The sequence below is a fragment of the Poecile atricapillus genome, chromosome 8 (assembly GCF_030490865.1).
Source record: "Poecile atricapillus isolate bPoeAtr1 chromosome 8, bPoeAtr1.hap1, whole genome shotgun sequence".
Lineage (NCBI taxonomy): Eukaryota > Metazoa > Chordata > Aves > Passeriformes > Paridae > Poecile > Poecile atricapillus.
This window is the reverse complement of record NC_081256.1, coordinates 26,021,714-26,037,564: the sequence shown is the minus strand read 5'-3', so window position 1 is coordinate 26,037,564 and position 15,851 is coordinate 26,021,714. Positions and strand designations below refer to the sequence as shown.

The window sequence follows — 15,851 nt, the reverse complement described above, 5'->3', positions numbered from 1 at the left end:
TTTCTTTCTTGGAAGTCCAGCTTGTGTCTGCAATCAGCGAGGAGGAGCGAGCATTGTGTGGGTAATGCCTGGCTCACAGTGGCTGTGTTTATTCCCTGGAATTTGGCAGGTTCCTGTGGGAGCTCTGCATCCTTCTGGACGTGCAGGGCTTTGCACAGAGGATGCTCAGCATCCCTAACCGGATTTGGGGATTTGCACGGGGTGGGAACGGAGGCAGAATTCCACTGGTGGGATTGGATCTCTGTGCAGGAGTGATGGCTCCTCAGCAGCTCCCAGCACCTCCCAGCAGACTGGGCAGGAATGGAGCTCCCTGCTCTTGGCACCTCCTGGAAGAGTGTGCCAGGGATGTGTGGGAGTGCTGGAGCCTTGTCACAGGGCTCACTTCCATTGTCTGCTCGCTGCCTGCTGCACTCCCCTCAGTTGAAAGTCTTAAGCACTTCTCAGATTCAAACACGAGTAATCTTGCCTGAAGCCTTTTGCAAAAGCTGCCTTTTCCTCCTTTTTTTCTTTTTTTTTTTTAATTTTATCTTGGATATGTTCCTCTATCTGCATAATACAGATAGAATAATATGCCAGAGAAGCATGTTGTTCATGTTTGCAAAAATATTTGGTGGTTGACAAATGAGCTTGATGTACTGTGCTGTTGTACTGACTTGACACTAATCTCTGCCACTTAGAGCAAATGAGAATAAATCACCTCTCCTCTCTTATCTTCTCCAGCCCGAGTTGTGTGTGCACTTGCAGCTCAAGGTTTATTTCAATCCATGCTTCCCCACCAATCCTGTCCTGCCAGTTCAGTTTGGGTTGGGAAAAGCTCAGGAGCAGCCCTGGAGTTGGCACTCGCACTGAACCACTTGGCCACTGCGTTCAGGTTTCAGACATGCAGGTAGGAGATGACAAGGGAAAAGGGACAGTGATCTCAGCAGCTAAAAATGCCAGGAAAAAAACAGGGATTGACTTCAAAGTCTGTCCCCATAAAGGGGGATATAATTTACAGGCCTGGTAAAAGGGTGCTGGAAATCAGGTGAAATAAAACCACGCTTGCTCAGCTGTCGAACTGCAGAAATGGGAGCTGAAATATTAATTGCAGAGTTTTACATTCCAACTGTCTTGTTTGTGGGCATGGAATTCAGCAAGGTATGTCCAGTGGGCTCAGCTTTGGGATTGCCCCTTAGTCCTCACTGTCAGTCTGAATCTCAGCTCTCCAGTTTAGGAGTTTAAGTGGAGCTGTGAACTCTCTGTCCATTCTCAGCCCTCCTGTGTTTAACAGGGGGTTCTCTCTCTTCTGCCATCTATAAACCAAGTCATAATTGCCCAAATATTTACACTGGTGTTTATTTCTGGCAGTGATTTGGTGTTTGTCATTCACATTAGGACTGTGAAGCAACATTTGTGTGCAGTTGAGGTATTTCAAATTATTTGCCTACTGAACAAGGAAATGTTTCATTTATTTCAGATTGTCACTGCTGCTTATTATGTGAGCAAGGACCTAATTATGATTTCACAATTTGTTTACTGGATGCTCAGGAGTCAGAAGGTAACAAAATGTAAGTTTTTACAACAATAAAATGTTCTCTGTGATGTAGCACAGTCTTTATTGAGAGATTTTCCTGCATCTAAATACATTTTTATTTCAGAGGGGTCCAAAAATAGAGTGTACAAATCCTGGAGTTCTGAGACCTGCAGCCTCCAGTTTTCCCTTCCTTCTCATTTCTGACCCACACACATCTGTGAATATTTTCTATGGAGTACTTTCAGTTGATATAGACATAAAAAATGCAATAGGCATTTGGGATCTGGTTCCATATTTTAACTGATTCCATGGTTTTTGTGGAAATATGTGGGAGTTGAAACCAAGCCTCATTTCTTTGTGGGGTTCAGTTGGTTTCCTCCCCGTTGATTGAAAGTGGGCTTTATTTGCTTATAGCATAAAATATGTTGACATCTTCATGTGTTCTGTTTCAATATATGCATTTAAAAAAAACCATATTCCAGGGAATGAAATTACTGGAGTTGTGCTTGAGCAAACCTTGGCAGTGGCTGGAATGTTCAGCCTGCCCAAGGACTACTGTTTTGTCTGAAATGGAAGACTGCTCTCTTCATATTGTATCAAATCAAACCCATTAACTCACCAATTTAAAAAAAAAAAAATAGGAAAGAAAATCCATGGTAGAGCAGAGGTAACAAAAAGCTGAAGTAAACCAGATGCCTCCCCACAGACTAAATGGGGGTGAAGCAGATTCAATATGGAAATGATAATAATAAACCTGGAGATAGGGCAATGCTGAGGGATTTCCTTCCTGCTGCCTCCTCTGGAAACAAACCCAGGCTTTGCAGCATGGAACTGCCACTGCCTGCTCCAAAATGATCCAAGCATCAATATCTCAGTGAGATTTTTGTCATTCACCTTCCAAATATCCTCGATTTTACAGTTAATCACCAAGATGTGTGGAAAGAAAGTTACATTCTATTCTATTCTATTCTATTCTATTCTATTCTATTCTATTCTATTCTATTCTATTCTATTCTATTCTATTCTATTCTATTCTATTCCATTCCATTCCATTCCATTCCATTCCATTCCATTCCATTCCATTCCATTCCATTCCATTCCATTCCATTCTATTCTATTCTATTCTATTCTATTCTATTCTATTCTATTCTATTCTATTCTATTCTATTCTATTCTATTCTATTCTATTCATCAGCTTTGTTTATTAGCTGTTATTTAATAATGAATTAGACATCATTCATAATTGTAATATTAGAGAGAAGGTGAGAATGAATTTCCTGTCAGGAGCAATGTCCACCAAGGAATTCCTCAGCAGTTCCTGCACTGCCACCCTCAGCACTGCAGCAGAGAGCAGGGGTGGGCACAGAGCCCAGAAAAAAGAGGTGGAACTTCCACTGCTGCCAAGAAAAAGAGACATGAAATTCTACCTTTACATTTGCATATTTGTACTGCAAACACAAAGTGACCTCAAATCAACAGCAGATGTTATTTTTTCAGCTAATTTGTTTGTGTGTCATTCCAGGCAGTCCCAGCCTGAGGAATTTGGGCACAGCCTGGATTGTGGGGTGTGGAGCTCTGAGTGTCACTGCCCTCTGTCAGCTGCTCCTCAGGAACCAGCAGCACAATCCAGCAATCCCAAGGAATAATGTCAATTCTTACCTGTTCCCATTTAAAAAAAAAAAAAAAATCAACAAAATCCCAGCCAGATGTGTATTGAAAAAGTTTGCCTCCTTTAAAAAAATCCTGGTGGATTTTTTAACAAGGATTTAGCAATCACGTATGTGGATGTTTTTCCCACTCATCCCCAAAATAAAGAAGTTATAAAATTGCTTCTTTCAGCAGCTTGCTGTGTCCTTTGGGCCCTGAGGATTCGCTGCTCTGAACTAACAGAACATAAATGTTGTGTCTCTGCCTGTGGGAAATGCTGTAAACATCCACGTGGAGACCACAAAAAAAATAAAATAAAATCAATAAAAGTGGAAAATCACCATTGTAGCTGCTGCTGTGGGTGCAGCAGGAAAGTTCACAGCCCATTCCAGCAGTTTGGTGGCCTTCCTGCTAATGCCAGGGAAATAATTGTAATCCAGCACACAGCCCAGCAGGGAGGCAGCTTATTTTCAAAACACAGCCAGAGTGAGAAAACCAGCAACTCTTAAACTGTGAAAAATGAGTATTTTGCTTTCTCCAGACAAGATGATTCATTATTTTTTATTTTTTATTTTTTTCGTGGCTCGAGCTACAGTTTTTAGTTTTGGTTTGAGTTATTGTGCCCAGGCTTTTTTAGCAGGAGGACTGGAGTGATATCAGTGTCATCTCCCAAAGCCTGGCACCAGTTTTGATCTGCATTGTTGTGAGATGAAGATGAAACCCTTCCCAGCCCTCTCTGGTCATCTGAAGAGCAGCCCTGCGCTGCCTGAAAGGAGTTCTGTCCACAAACTCAGCCTGTGCTCCCTCAGTTTAATCCTCTGAAATGCCTCAGAGCGTTCTTGCCAAAATCCATGTGCTTTTCTTTTCCAGAGCTCTCCTGATCTGATTGAAATGCCAGGTTTCATTTGTGGCTCTGTGTCCTGGGCAGTAGATTCCCCCAGCTCCATAAAAACGTGAGTGGCTTTTTGGCACTTGTTTATTTGATTTTCTGTTCCTTCCAGTGTTGGATCGTCCCTCACACTGAGCCCTCCTCAACTCAAACCTTCTAAAGTTCATTTTTGTGACTGAAAAAAATGGGATATTTTCCCCATTCAGAGAAGGATGGTGAGAATTTTAGGAAAATGCTGGTCTTTGATTGCTGGACAAGGATTGATTGGCAGGGGGAATATTTATAGCTGGATTTATCAGCAGAAATCTGCTTTGTGTGATTGTTGTCATGAGCAAGTGGCATCCCCCCTTTTCTTTCCCCAAACTATTCCATCATGGCAATAAAAGTCAGAATTAGAGGGAAATTAGTTTTAAATCTTATCCCCTTTTCACCAAGGTGCCATTACCTTTCTCCACAGCCTCTTCACTATCAGTATATTCAAAAATACCCAACAAACACATCGAAAGACCAGAAGATTTTACTTTGTCAATTATACACAGGAATTTTAATTGATTATAGAAATGATTCATTCATTTCCAAGCCTGTTGATATTCCCTCTCTACCTGGAATGCCACAGTATTTTCAAAAACATCTGCTAAATTGACTGCTGCAGCAAGAGTTTCCTTAAAACCACTTTCCATTGGGGAGCAGATTATCCTGCTGTTTGCACTCCCACAAAAATGGCATTAACCAGAAATTTAAACACTGTAACAGTTCCTGAATTTTCAGTGACTTGTGCTGAACCTCAGCAGTTCAGAGCCCCAGGAAGAGATGGACAAGAATGGCTGAAAATCTTTGGATGGGTTATACCCAAATTATCTCTAACTGGCTACTGTGGGGTCCATTTGAACATTTGTATTTCTAAACCTGCTATTTTAATAATTTGTGTATAAAATTTGTGTTTGGTTCCAGAGAGGATGCACAGAAGGAACCTTTTACCTGCTCTTTGCCTTGGCCATGATGGGAAACTGCAGCTGTGGACTGAGCCTTGTTTTAAAGATGCCAAAACCTGAATCCTCCTGGGTGCTCTGCTTTGTTCACCACCTTCCCTGGCTCACTGGGAGCTTTGGAGTTTTCTTTCTTAACATTTTTGTATCATCTTCCTGTTACAGCTAAAGATTCAGGGTAGGCTTGTTAATAAATAGATCAGAAATGAAGTGGATTTTTTTTTTTAAATCACTTTTTTACTAACCTGCTAATAAAATCTTCATCCTGAACAATAATTTGTACCCATTCTATAATGATAATTCATACAAGGATAGCAAATTTATAGAAAATACCAATATTAAAGCTACTTTGAAGAGGTTAATTTATAACTTGGAGGTGATAAGTAGACACTAAAAGTTGTCCCCATTGTGCTGGGGAGTTTTTATATTTAATATATTCTTACCCACTGTAGTAGTTATTGTTAGTTGTGCTCTTTCCTGGTGGAGCATTGGCATTTTGTGCCCAAGAAATGAAAAACAAAATCTCTGGAGAAACTTTTGTACCTTGGCTTTAAACACCTGGTGGACAGGAATGGATTGGGACTGTGCTGTACAATCACCTGTCCTGTTACCAGAGCTTGGATTTGCACTTAAAAGAGTATAAAAAGAAGATTTTCTGATTTTTTTTCTTCTGTAGGAAGAATTATAGGTTTGTGTGTGAAAACATTTTGGTGCTTAACTCCATGAAGTGGAGTCATAAACCAGGATGGGACAAGGAGGGATTCCAATCATTTTCTGTTAATCCATTCCAGATCAAAAGCAAGTTCTTCACCAGATTTACCTGGAGCTCTTCCAGGAGTTCTGATTCCCAGAAGTTCTGATTCCAGTCGGTGTTGTCTTTCTGATTAAAGGAATTTCAGCAGGCCCTGCAATCAGAGGAGTGACCGGATGAGCCCTGGAATTCCATTCTCATTCCCCAGCCCTGGATGGTGAGCTGGGTAAAACTTTCTGCACCACAGAACACAATCCCTCACTGAGGTGGGGACACTGACCTGTGGCTCCTGGCCCATCCTGAAACAAATTCTGATTTTCTCTTTTATAGGACAGTGCATTCTGTGAGCGGATTGTGGGATCCAGGGGGTTATTCCTGAATTTCTCCTGCTCCAGCCCCCAGCTGGAAACACAAACCAGGCAGTATTTATTTACCCCAAAACCCCCAGAACTTGATTTTGACGACCCTCACAGTACATTCTGTACAGATTTGTCGATGCTTTTCTATGAGAGGCTCTGAAAATCAAATTTTTATTGCCCCTAAAGCTCCCCCACTCCATTCCCTGCCCTGGGACTGCAGTGCCAGCCTGCACATGACATCAATTCCTGGGTTCTGGCTTGATTGGGGTCTGAATCCAATCTTGTTAATAGTCCTCCAGTTCAAATTGTATTGGAAACAGATGCTTCCAAATCAGGTTGAGGAGCTTACAGGAATCTGGTCAAGTATAAAGTGTTTGGTTGGGAATGGATGAAGTATTTGTAATCAAGAGAAAACAAAAGCAGACCTCCTGCTCGGAGAGCCCTGAAGGTAAGGAAGGCACAGCTTTTCAAAAGAGCTTCACTGCTGCTTCTTGCCAAGCAAGAAAATCAAAATCTGACAAATTTACCCATCACTTTAGTCCAGAAACCAAAGGACAGGCTCACCTTGGAAAACAGGAATTAACCCCAAAAGCCCTAATTTCTAAGAGGGAGGTGTTTCATCATTGGTATTTGTGTAACAGTCTGTTTTGAGGAGAATTGCCTTTATTCCTGATTGTGTCCAGAGTTTCATTAGGTGGAAAACAAACCCTCATTTCTCAAGGTCCAAGGCAGGATTAAGAGTCCACTCACTCTGTGTCTGCTGCACTATTCCTGTGCTTCCATCTGCCCCCGACTAATCCTGGAAACAAATGGGCTCTGCTCAGGGCTGGAGCTTTAGCAGGGTAACACCACCCTCACCCCAAAGCTTTGCTGCCTGCACCTAAAGGGGTTTGGATGCACAAGAAATTCCCATAATTAATGGGAGTGTCCAATTGTCTGTACAGCCTGAGCTGCTCACTTTGAGAGGAGCTCCATCACCCACATTTGAATCATAAATTGGACAGAGCTTCCTTTTCCAGTCAATGTTTTCTCCCATTTTGCAGCAGGAGATGTTGGGATTCCTGGAGATATTCTGGAGCTTCTCAGCAATGTTAAACCCAGCTTTGGATTTTAGTGGAGCTTTATGCTCTGTGCATGGCTATTTATATAATATATAAATATCTATATATTTATATAATGTTTCCCTTGTACCCAGGGCTGCAGCCCTATGTGCTTTAAAGTCCTAAATCAGTCCAGCCCTTGGTCTTGGAGCAGCACCACAAAGTGCCTCAATCTAGTGCAAGTTTTTCTGGAAAACTTCATCCTTTCCTCTTATTTCCTCCCCTGTATCCTTCCTCCCCTGCTCCCTCCAAACCCAAACAACTCTGCTTTGTGTTTCCTTCAGAAAAAAAAAAAACAAATAACCCTACACCGAGATTTTTTCCTTTTTTTTTTTTTTTTTTTTGCTTTGACATCACCCTATTGTCAGGGAATTGTGTTCAGCTCTTGCACATGTTTTCCTTTTCATTAAGCAGGCTGTGGCTGGATAGGCAGAGTTTATTCAGCAAGAGCCAAGCTGCTGGACACAGCCTCCTCCTGCACCTTTGGAATCTCTTCTATCCCCCCACAAAACATCAGGCTCTGCAATTTAATTACCAGGCTAAAAATAGAATCCTGTCCTGAGCACTGAGCCAGGAGAGTTTCCCAGCCAGACATTCAACTTCTCTGCACTCCTGTAAATCCTTGGGAAATCCAGTTTTTAAACTCAGTTTTTAAATTCATCTCAGATTTTTAAATTGCCAGTACATTGTTTAATTTCATGGAATAAAATTTGCTGCAGTGGCTCAGCGGCTGTTGGTAAATTCACCCTGGAACTCACTTTGGTTGTGTCCTCCACTCTGGGCTCTCTCTCAAGCTCTGAAAGCTCCTGGGTTCAATATTTTGACAGTTTAGCATTTTATTTTTATTTTAAAGAAGCAATATATTTGCTGCAAAAACATTCTGGAAATTCTCTTTGCTAAGCTGCACATAATTAATATTTAACATTTATTCACCTCCAGAGCCCTGGGGCTGTTGCAATGTGAAGGCTCAGGGTGCTGTGGACTTGGGGATGGCTTTTCCAACCTTCAAATTCCATGATTCTGTCATTCTGGAATCCATGGTGCCAATTCCAAGAGATTTTCCCAGTTCACAGGGAAAAACCTTTGTTAAAAACCAAAGTGCTTTGTGCCAAGCTCAGAACTCAAGCACAGAACTCCTCAATTACCCAGCAAAACTTGTGAAGAACTGTAATTATTTTGTATTTAAAGGCTGTCTGTGCTCCAAGTCAATAATTTTCACCATCAGGAGGAAGGACAAGGACACACTTGTTAATTCTTTAGAGATGAGCAGTGTTTCAATGGGGATAAATAATTCTGTCTAATTGCACAACTGGTGTTGAAAACTGCTCTAAATGTTGACTCATTTGTTGTCTGAGTGTCAGAGCCTGGAAATTTGACTGCCTGGAAGTTGTGCAGGAGATGAGAATTGTGCTCTGTGACCAGGCCCTGTTAACTATTGCAAAGAGGAGTTTTTAAATAAATTTTCATGACTTTTTCTCTTTTTTTCTCCTCTCCTTTTTTACATTTGTGGGCTGATCATGAAGCTCCTTTGATTTCAGGTAATTTGATGGGACACAATGCACATTTTGGTTTTAAATGATAAAAATGAATCAAAAATAAATTTGTTTTTAAATAATAAACTAATGAATTGTATTTAAATTCCTGCCAAAAGCACACACTGAATATGAAATGTTTTCCCTGGGTTTTTGAGGATCCACCTTGGAGAACTCCATTTCTTTATTAGTTTCACTCTGCATTTCCCTGATTTCTGGGGTGAGTAGAGGGAATTAAAAATTAACTTTTTCAGTCTATAAATTAAAATGCAATTTGTTGTCCTCCCAGATTTATCTGCTGTACACATGAGATTAGCAATCTCCTGCCTGGCTGTGATTGAAACCATGACTTGTTCCTTCTTAATGCCCTTAGAATTTCTTCTTCCATCATTTCTTCAAAGATTATTTCTCCTTTTATTGCTGCTCTGTGTAATCCTATTTTGGGATGTCTTTTTATCCCCGTTTCATACTGCTGGTTAGAACAGCCAAATGTGGGGTGTATAAACTTGCTGTGATTTGAGGCTTTTGACTGGAAATAATTTGAATTTTGAAATGTGAAGCTGTGGTAATTATTTAGCGATAGGCCATAGATAAGTAATTACTGTGTATGGGTTAAATCAAAGTTTAGGCTTGAGAAAATGTTCTTTCCATGCTCAGATATTCCAGGTTAGAGATCCTGATCACCTCTTCCTTAATCCCAGGAAAACACAGCATGGAGCTCCCATCCCAGCTGCTTCATTGGAGAGCAAAGTGCCTCAAATCTTCTTGATTTATTTTACTAATTCTTCCCTGGTGCTGCTTGTAATCCGAGATTAAAGGGCATTGTTTGCTAATTTCCTTGTTTTCACTATCATGGAAATCTCATTAACTAAAGGAAACATCTAAAATGTCTCCAGGGCTTTATTTTTAAACAAATTAATCCCATTTTAAACAAATTCTCCCCACCACAGTTCTCTGCTGTCATCAGAAGACTCCTCCAAGCTGGAGTTTCTCCTGCTTGTTACATCCAAGTTTGATCTCTTGTTCAATAAGAAAACCTTGTCTAAAATAAGAAAACCATGTCCAAAATAAGAAAACCGTGTCTAAAATAAGAAAACCGTGTCTAAAATAAGAAAACCGTGTCTAAAATAAGAAAACCATGTCTAAAATAAGAAAACCGTATCTAAAATAAGAAAACCATGTCCAAAATAAGAAAACCTTGTCCAAAATAAGAAAACCCTGTTTTATTTGCACTTTCTGCCTTTCTCTTGGAATGTGAGGTTTTCCCAAGTCCATCCTCGTGTTCCCAGTGCTGAGATTTGCTGGGAGCTGGTTCAGCAGGAGTGTGGAGAGGCACAGCCACAATCAGCCCCTCTCATTCCCTCTGTCCCTGATCTTCAGCATCCTCTGGAAGCACCAAAAGCTGCTCCCATCATTTTTCTGGTACAAGCCCCGTGAGAGGGGCAGCAAATGGAAAATGTGGAGAGGACATGGGGTGTGCTTGGTGTTGCTCTGCACTTGGTGTTTGTTGCTGTGGGATTTTTCCCTTCTCAAAAGGGAGTTTCCTTTATCTCAGTTCTGTTTCAGCAAAGATTCTCCAAAGGCTCATTTGCTTCTTGTTTCTTGTGTTTATTCATATATAATTAAAAAACTTGGTAGGTCTTTTTTGCACAAGTTCAGCCCAACACAGCCTGGCTCACTTCGGCTTGAAAAGCACAAAATGACCCCAAAATATGCAGTTCTTTTATCTTTATACTTATTATCTCCCAATTTACAATAGATATGTATATTATTTTTCTTAGTGACCCAATGACCCATCACCTGTGTGCTGCACTGTGACATTTTCTGTCCAGTCACTCACTATTACCCAAAAACCTCGAGAAGAAGATGAAGAAGAAAGAAGAAGGAAAAGAGAACACCTTAAATCCTCCATCTCATCTTCTGTTTTCTAAACTAATTTAAACTCTTTTTCACCCAGTGGCATAAGAAAACCCTCTAATCTACACACACTTTTAGCTTTTCTATTTAATTTTAACAGTTTTTTTTCAGGGTGTTGTATGAAATTCAGTGTTTTCTTGGGTGTCAGAGCCAGGAATCAGAGCCAAGGGCACACTCTGTCCAACATCTGGATCAGTGGGTCACATCCCAGCAAACCTTCCCCATCCTCCCAGGGACAGAGGCTGGGAAGGGATGTCCTTATAAATGTTATTTATAAATAAAACCTCATTAAAAAAAAGCCCTTGTAAAATCAAGCCTTGTTGTTTTGGTTAACAGCCTAAGAAGTTCCCCTGAGAAAAAGAATTGTAAGAATGAGAATCAATTTATGTAACAATCTATTCTTATATAAAATAACTCTCACCCATATAAAAAAAATAAATTATATTCATATAAAACATTCACTTCCCAAAAAACAAAATTGTAAATGTATCTAAAAAAAATAAAGTTTAATAAACATATACACTAGCCATTAGCAACCAATGAACTAAATTTCAATAAATTACTGATCAATTAAAACACAGTGCCTTCTAATATTCATATAAATATAAACAATATAAATAAAAATTCAGCTATTCTCAACAAAACCCCAAATATCTTCTTATCCATTTCTGTTCCTGCTCAGGGAGGGCAGGGCTGGGGGTCCCTGCCAGGAGAGATTGGATTTGGAGCCTGGCAGGAGGAGGCAGCCAAGGATCCAACCCTGCCCAGGCTGCTCCTCCTGCTGCTCCAGAGCCTCAGGGTGACATCCAGGGGTTTAATTCCCAATAAAATGGGATGGACACAGCCCTGCTCACTGCATGGATGGGCAGGCAGGAGAGCAGGGATCCCTGGGCTCAGGGAGCCTTGGGACAGCATCCATGCTCCTGGAACAGCCCAGTTCCCTGTTCTGTGCTGGAATGAACTGGGACTGCTGCAGGAACAGCCCAGTTCCCTGTTCCATGCTGGGATAAACTGGCATTGCTGCAGGAACAGCCCAGTTCCCTGCTCTGTGCTGGGATTGCTGCAGGAACAGCCCAGTTCCCTGCTCCATGCTGGGATTGCTGCAGGAACAGCCCAGTTCCCTGCTCTGTGCTGGGATTGCTGCAGGAACAGCCCAGTTCCCTGTTCCATGCTGGGATGAACTGGGATCGCTGCAGGAACAGCCCAGTTCCCTGCTGGGATGAACTGGGATCGCTGCAGGAACAGCCCAGTTCCCTGCTGGGATGAACTGGGATCGCTGCAGGAACAGCCCAGTTCCCTGTTCCATGCTGGGATAAACTGGGATTGCTGCAGGATCAGCCCAGTTCCCTGTTCCATGATAGGATTGCTGCAGGAACAGCCCAGTTCCCTGCTCCATGCTGGGATAAACTGGGATTGCTGCAGGAACAGCCCAGTTCCCTGTTCCATGCTGGAATTGCTGCAGGAACAGCCCAGTTCCCTGCTCCATGCTGGGATGAACTGGGATTGCTGCAGGAACAGCCCAGTTCCCTGTTCCATGCTGGGATTGCTGCAGGATCAGCCCAGTTCCCTGCTCTGTTCTGGAATTCCTGCAGGAACAGCCCAGTTCCCTGCTCCATGCTGGAATTGCTGCAGGAACAGCCCAGTTCCCTGTTCTGAGCTGGGATAAACTGGGATTGCTGCAGGAACAGCCCAGTTCCCTGTTCCATGCTGGAATTGCTGCAGGAACAGCCCAGTTCCCTGTTCCATGCTGGGATGAACTGGGATTGCTGCAGGAACAGCCCAGTTCCCTGCTCCATGCTGGAATTGCTGCAGGAACAGCCCAGTTCCCTGCTCCATGCTGGAATTGCTGCAGGAACAGCCCAGTTCCCTGTTCCATGCTGGGATTCCTGCAGGAACAGCCCAGTTCCCATCTCCATGCTGGAATTGCTGCAGGAACAGCCCAGTTCCCTGCTCCATGCTGGAATTGCTGCAGGAACAGCCCAGTTCCCTGTTCCATGCTGGAATTGCTGCAGAAACAGCCCAGTTCCCTGCTCCATGCTGGGATTGCTGCAGGAACAGCCCAGTTCCCTGCTCCATGCTGGAATTGCTGCAGGGCTGTGTCCCCTGGCCCTGGGAGGGGACAGGGATGCACCCAGACATTCCCTGGCAGCTCAGCACTCGCTCCAAAGGCTCTGGAGCTGTCCCCTGGAAGCTGCTCCAGCTTCTCCAAGTCCCAATCCTGGAGTTTCCCAGCTGACAGCGTGGGGTTAAGGAGCCCCATCACTGCAGGAGAGTTAAATCCAGCCCCTGCTGGGGGGTGTTAAGGGAATCTTAATGGCAGGAGGGAGGATTCATGAATATTAACAGCTTGTAGTGCCTCGGTGTCCATCATGTGGCTGCTGTGAGAGGCTGCTGGAAATGGATGGGATGGAGACAGGGCATTGATTCACTCCAGGATGAGGGGGGTCGCCCTAATGTGCTCCAAACAGCTTTTAAATAATGACTGCGGAGGAATTAAGACCAGTTTAATCCGACTAAATAATACTCCTAATGATAAACCATTAAAATCAAGTTGACTTTTAGATTCTAGCAATTGTATCAGACAAGGTGATTACACTCACCATCAGTATTGATAATCATTAAAATAGATTAAACCATGGACTGAGAAATGAGAGATGCTGGGTGACTCTGGCACAAACGCTGCTTTGACTTTCCAGCAGAGCCTTTCCTGCTCCCTGGAACTTCCAGCTGCTCCCTGGGGATTCAGGGGGCCCTGAGAAGGAGCAGCTCTTGAAACAGCACATTTTATCTCAAAATGTCTTTGGTGGGTGGCTGCAGACAACAGGAAGGAAAAGAATTGTGTGGTCTTGCCTTGGTCCATCTGCTCCTGCCTGGAGCCCAGCCCTCGTTCTGCTGGAGAACCTTTTCCAGGTGGGAACACATCCAGAGGGAACGGCCCTCGCTGGGAACTGAGATTTGATTTCTTCCTGAGGTTTCTCCTCTTGAAGGAAATTCTTGTAGATGTGGCCCAAAGCGACTCTGAGGAAGCTGAGCATTCAGAGCTGCCCACGAGCAGAGCCTCAACTCTGAGCTGGACACGAGATAGCCCCAAAGCCACCAGCCCACGGGGTCAGAACCAGATGTCTCTGAGCTCCTTTCCAACCCTTCCTGAGATCCTGTGACAATGGAAGGACCAGAAGCAGCCAAGGCAGGGGGGAGAGGAGGAACCACACTGCTCAGAATGGATCACTCAGCCAGAATCCCTGAGCCTGATGATAAAAATCCCCTCCATGTTAACGAGAGAAGCTGTTCTGTGCATGGATGATGCAGAAAAGCTCTTGGGCACGTTGGAGAAGGAATTTCTCAGCATTCCAGAAGGTTCCTTGGAAATGGGGCCTCCTCCTCCAGTTCTCACAGCTCCCTCTGAGGGCTCTAACCCAGCCTGGCACTTTTGGGGTGCTCCAGAGCAGCGTGGCTGCTGCTCTGCTCTGGGAATATTGACATGGAGCACTCACCTGTCCGTGCCTTCAATTGCAAAGGGCTTTTTCAAATTGATTACTGGGCTGGCTCAAGGTATTGGATGACCCTGGAAATACAGAGCGAGGATGGGCGTTTTATGATGTCTGACTTCCCTACAATATTTTTTTATTAAGTAAACAGTAATGGAAATATTGGGTTTTCATTCCTTGCTTGCTCCTTTTCCAACAATTGCCAGTAAATCAAAGTTGCAAAGAGCTGCTGGTGCTGGCAGAGCCTGGTGGGCACTCATTTTGGAGATGATATCCCCTTATTTCTAGGCACTCAGCAGACTGCAGTGCTGATGTATTGACACTCCCAGCTTTCAGGTCAAGGAAATAGTGCAGGAAAGCATTTCCAGCAGAGAAATGCCCATATTTTAAAGTAAGGACTGCCAGCGGTAGCGACGCCAATTTGCTGAGGTACAAAAATGCCACGCTTAGAAAGCAAGGAAGTAATTCTTCCCTTCTCCTTCCAACATCCATGTCTGGGTGTCTCCACATCCATCAGGAACTTTGGAAAGCACAGAAACCCCTGTGAGCCCCTGGCCACAGAACCAGGCTTGGGCCATCCCTCCCTTCACACACCTCAGCACCCACAGCCGAGCAGTTGGTCACTTTTGGGGCACTTTGATCCCTTCTGGGGTGTTTTGATTCCACCAGGAGCAGTTTGATCCCCTCTGGGGTGGTTTGATTCCACCAGGAGCACTTTGATCCCTTTTAGGGTGGTTTGATTCCACCAGGAGCAGTTTGATCCTTTCTGGGGTGGTTTGATTCCACCAGGAGCACTTTGATCCCTTTTAGGGTGGTTTGATTCCACCAGGAGCAGTTTGATCCCCTCTGGGGTGGTTTGATTCCACCAGGAGCAGTTTTATCCCTTTTAGGGTGGTTTGATTCCACCAGGAGCACTTTGATCCCCTCTGGGGTGGTTTGATTCCACCAGGAGCAGTTTGATCCCCTCTGGGGTGGTTTGATTCCACCAGGAGCACTTTGACCCCTTTTAGGGTGGTTTGATTCCACCAGGAGCAGTTTGATCCCCTCTGGGGTGGTTTGATTCCACCAGGAGCAGTTTGATCCTTTCTGGGGTGGTTTGATTCCACCAGGAGCAGTTTTATCCCTTTTAGGGTGGTTTGATTCCACCAGGAGAAATTTGATCCCTTTTAGGGTGGTTTGATTCCACCAGGAGCAGTTTGATCCCCTCTGGGGTGGTTTGATTCCACCAGGAGCAGTTTGATCCCTTTTAGGGTGGTTTGATTCCACCAGGAGCAGTTTGATCCCTTTTAGGGTGGTTTGATTCCACCAGGGGCACTTTGATCCCTTTTAGGGTGGTTTGATTTCACCAGGAGCAGTTTGATCCCTTCTGGGGTGGTTTGATTTCACCAGGAGCAGTTTGATCCCTTCTGGGGTGGTTTGATTCCACCAGGGGCACTTTGATCCCCTCTGGGGTGTTTTGATTCCACCAGGAGCAGTTTCATCCCTTTTAGGGTGGTTTGATTCCACCAGGAGCAGTTTGATCCTTTCTGGGGTGGTTTGATTCCACCAGGAGCAGTTTGATCCCCTCTGGGGTGGTTTGATTCCACCAGGAGCAGTTTGATCCCTTTTAGGGTGGTTTGATTCCACCAGGAGCAGTTTGATCCCTTCTGGGGTGGTTTGATTCCACCAG

At 43.8% G+C, this 15,851-nt stretch overlaps 1 protein-coding gene across 1 annotated transcript; it reads left to right on the top strand.

Moving 5' to 3' along the window:
- The first annotated feature begins 254 nt into the window (after positions 1-254).
- Positions 255-5,204, top strand: LOC131581331 (lysosomal amino acid transporter 1 homolog). The gene is given in 8 exon segments (XM_058843439.1): positions 255-456; positions 1,064-1,137; positions 1,457-1,547; positions 3,036-3,073; positions 4,031-4,070; positions 4,073-4,113; positions 4,841-4,846; positions 5,001-5,204. Coding segments are annotated over 8 exon segments (696 nt in total).
- Positions 5,205-15,851: the final 10,647 nt, after the last annotated feature.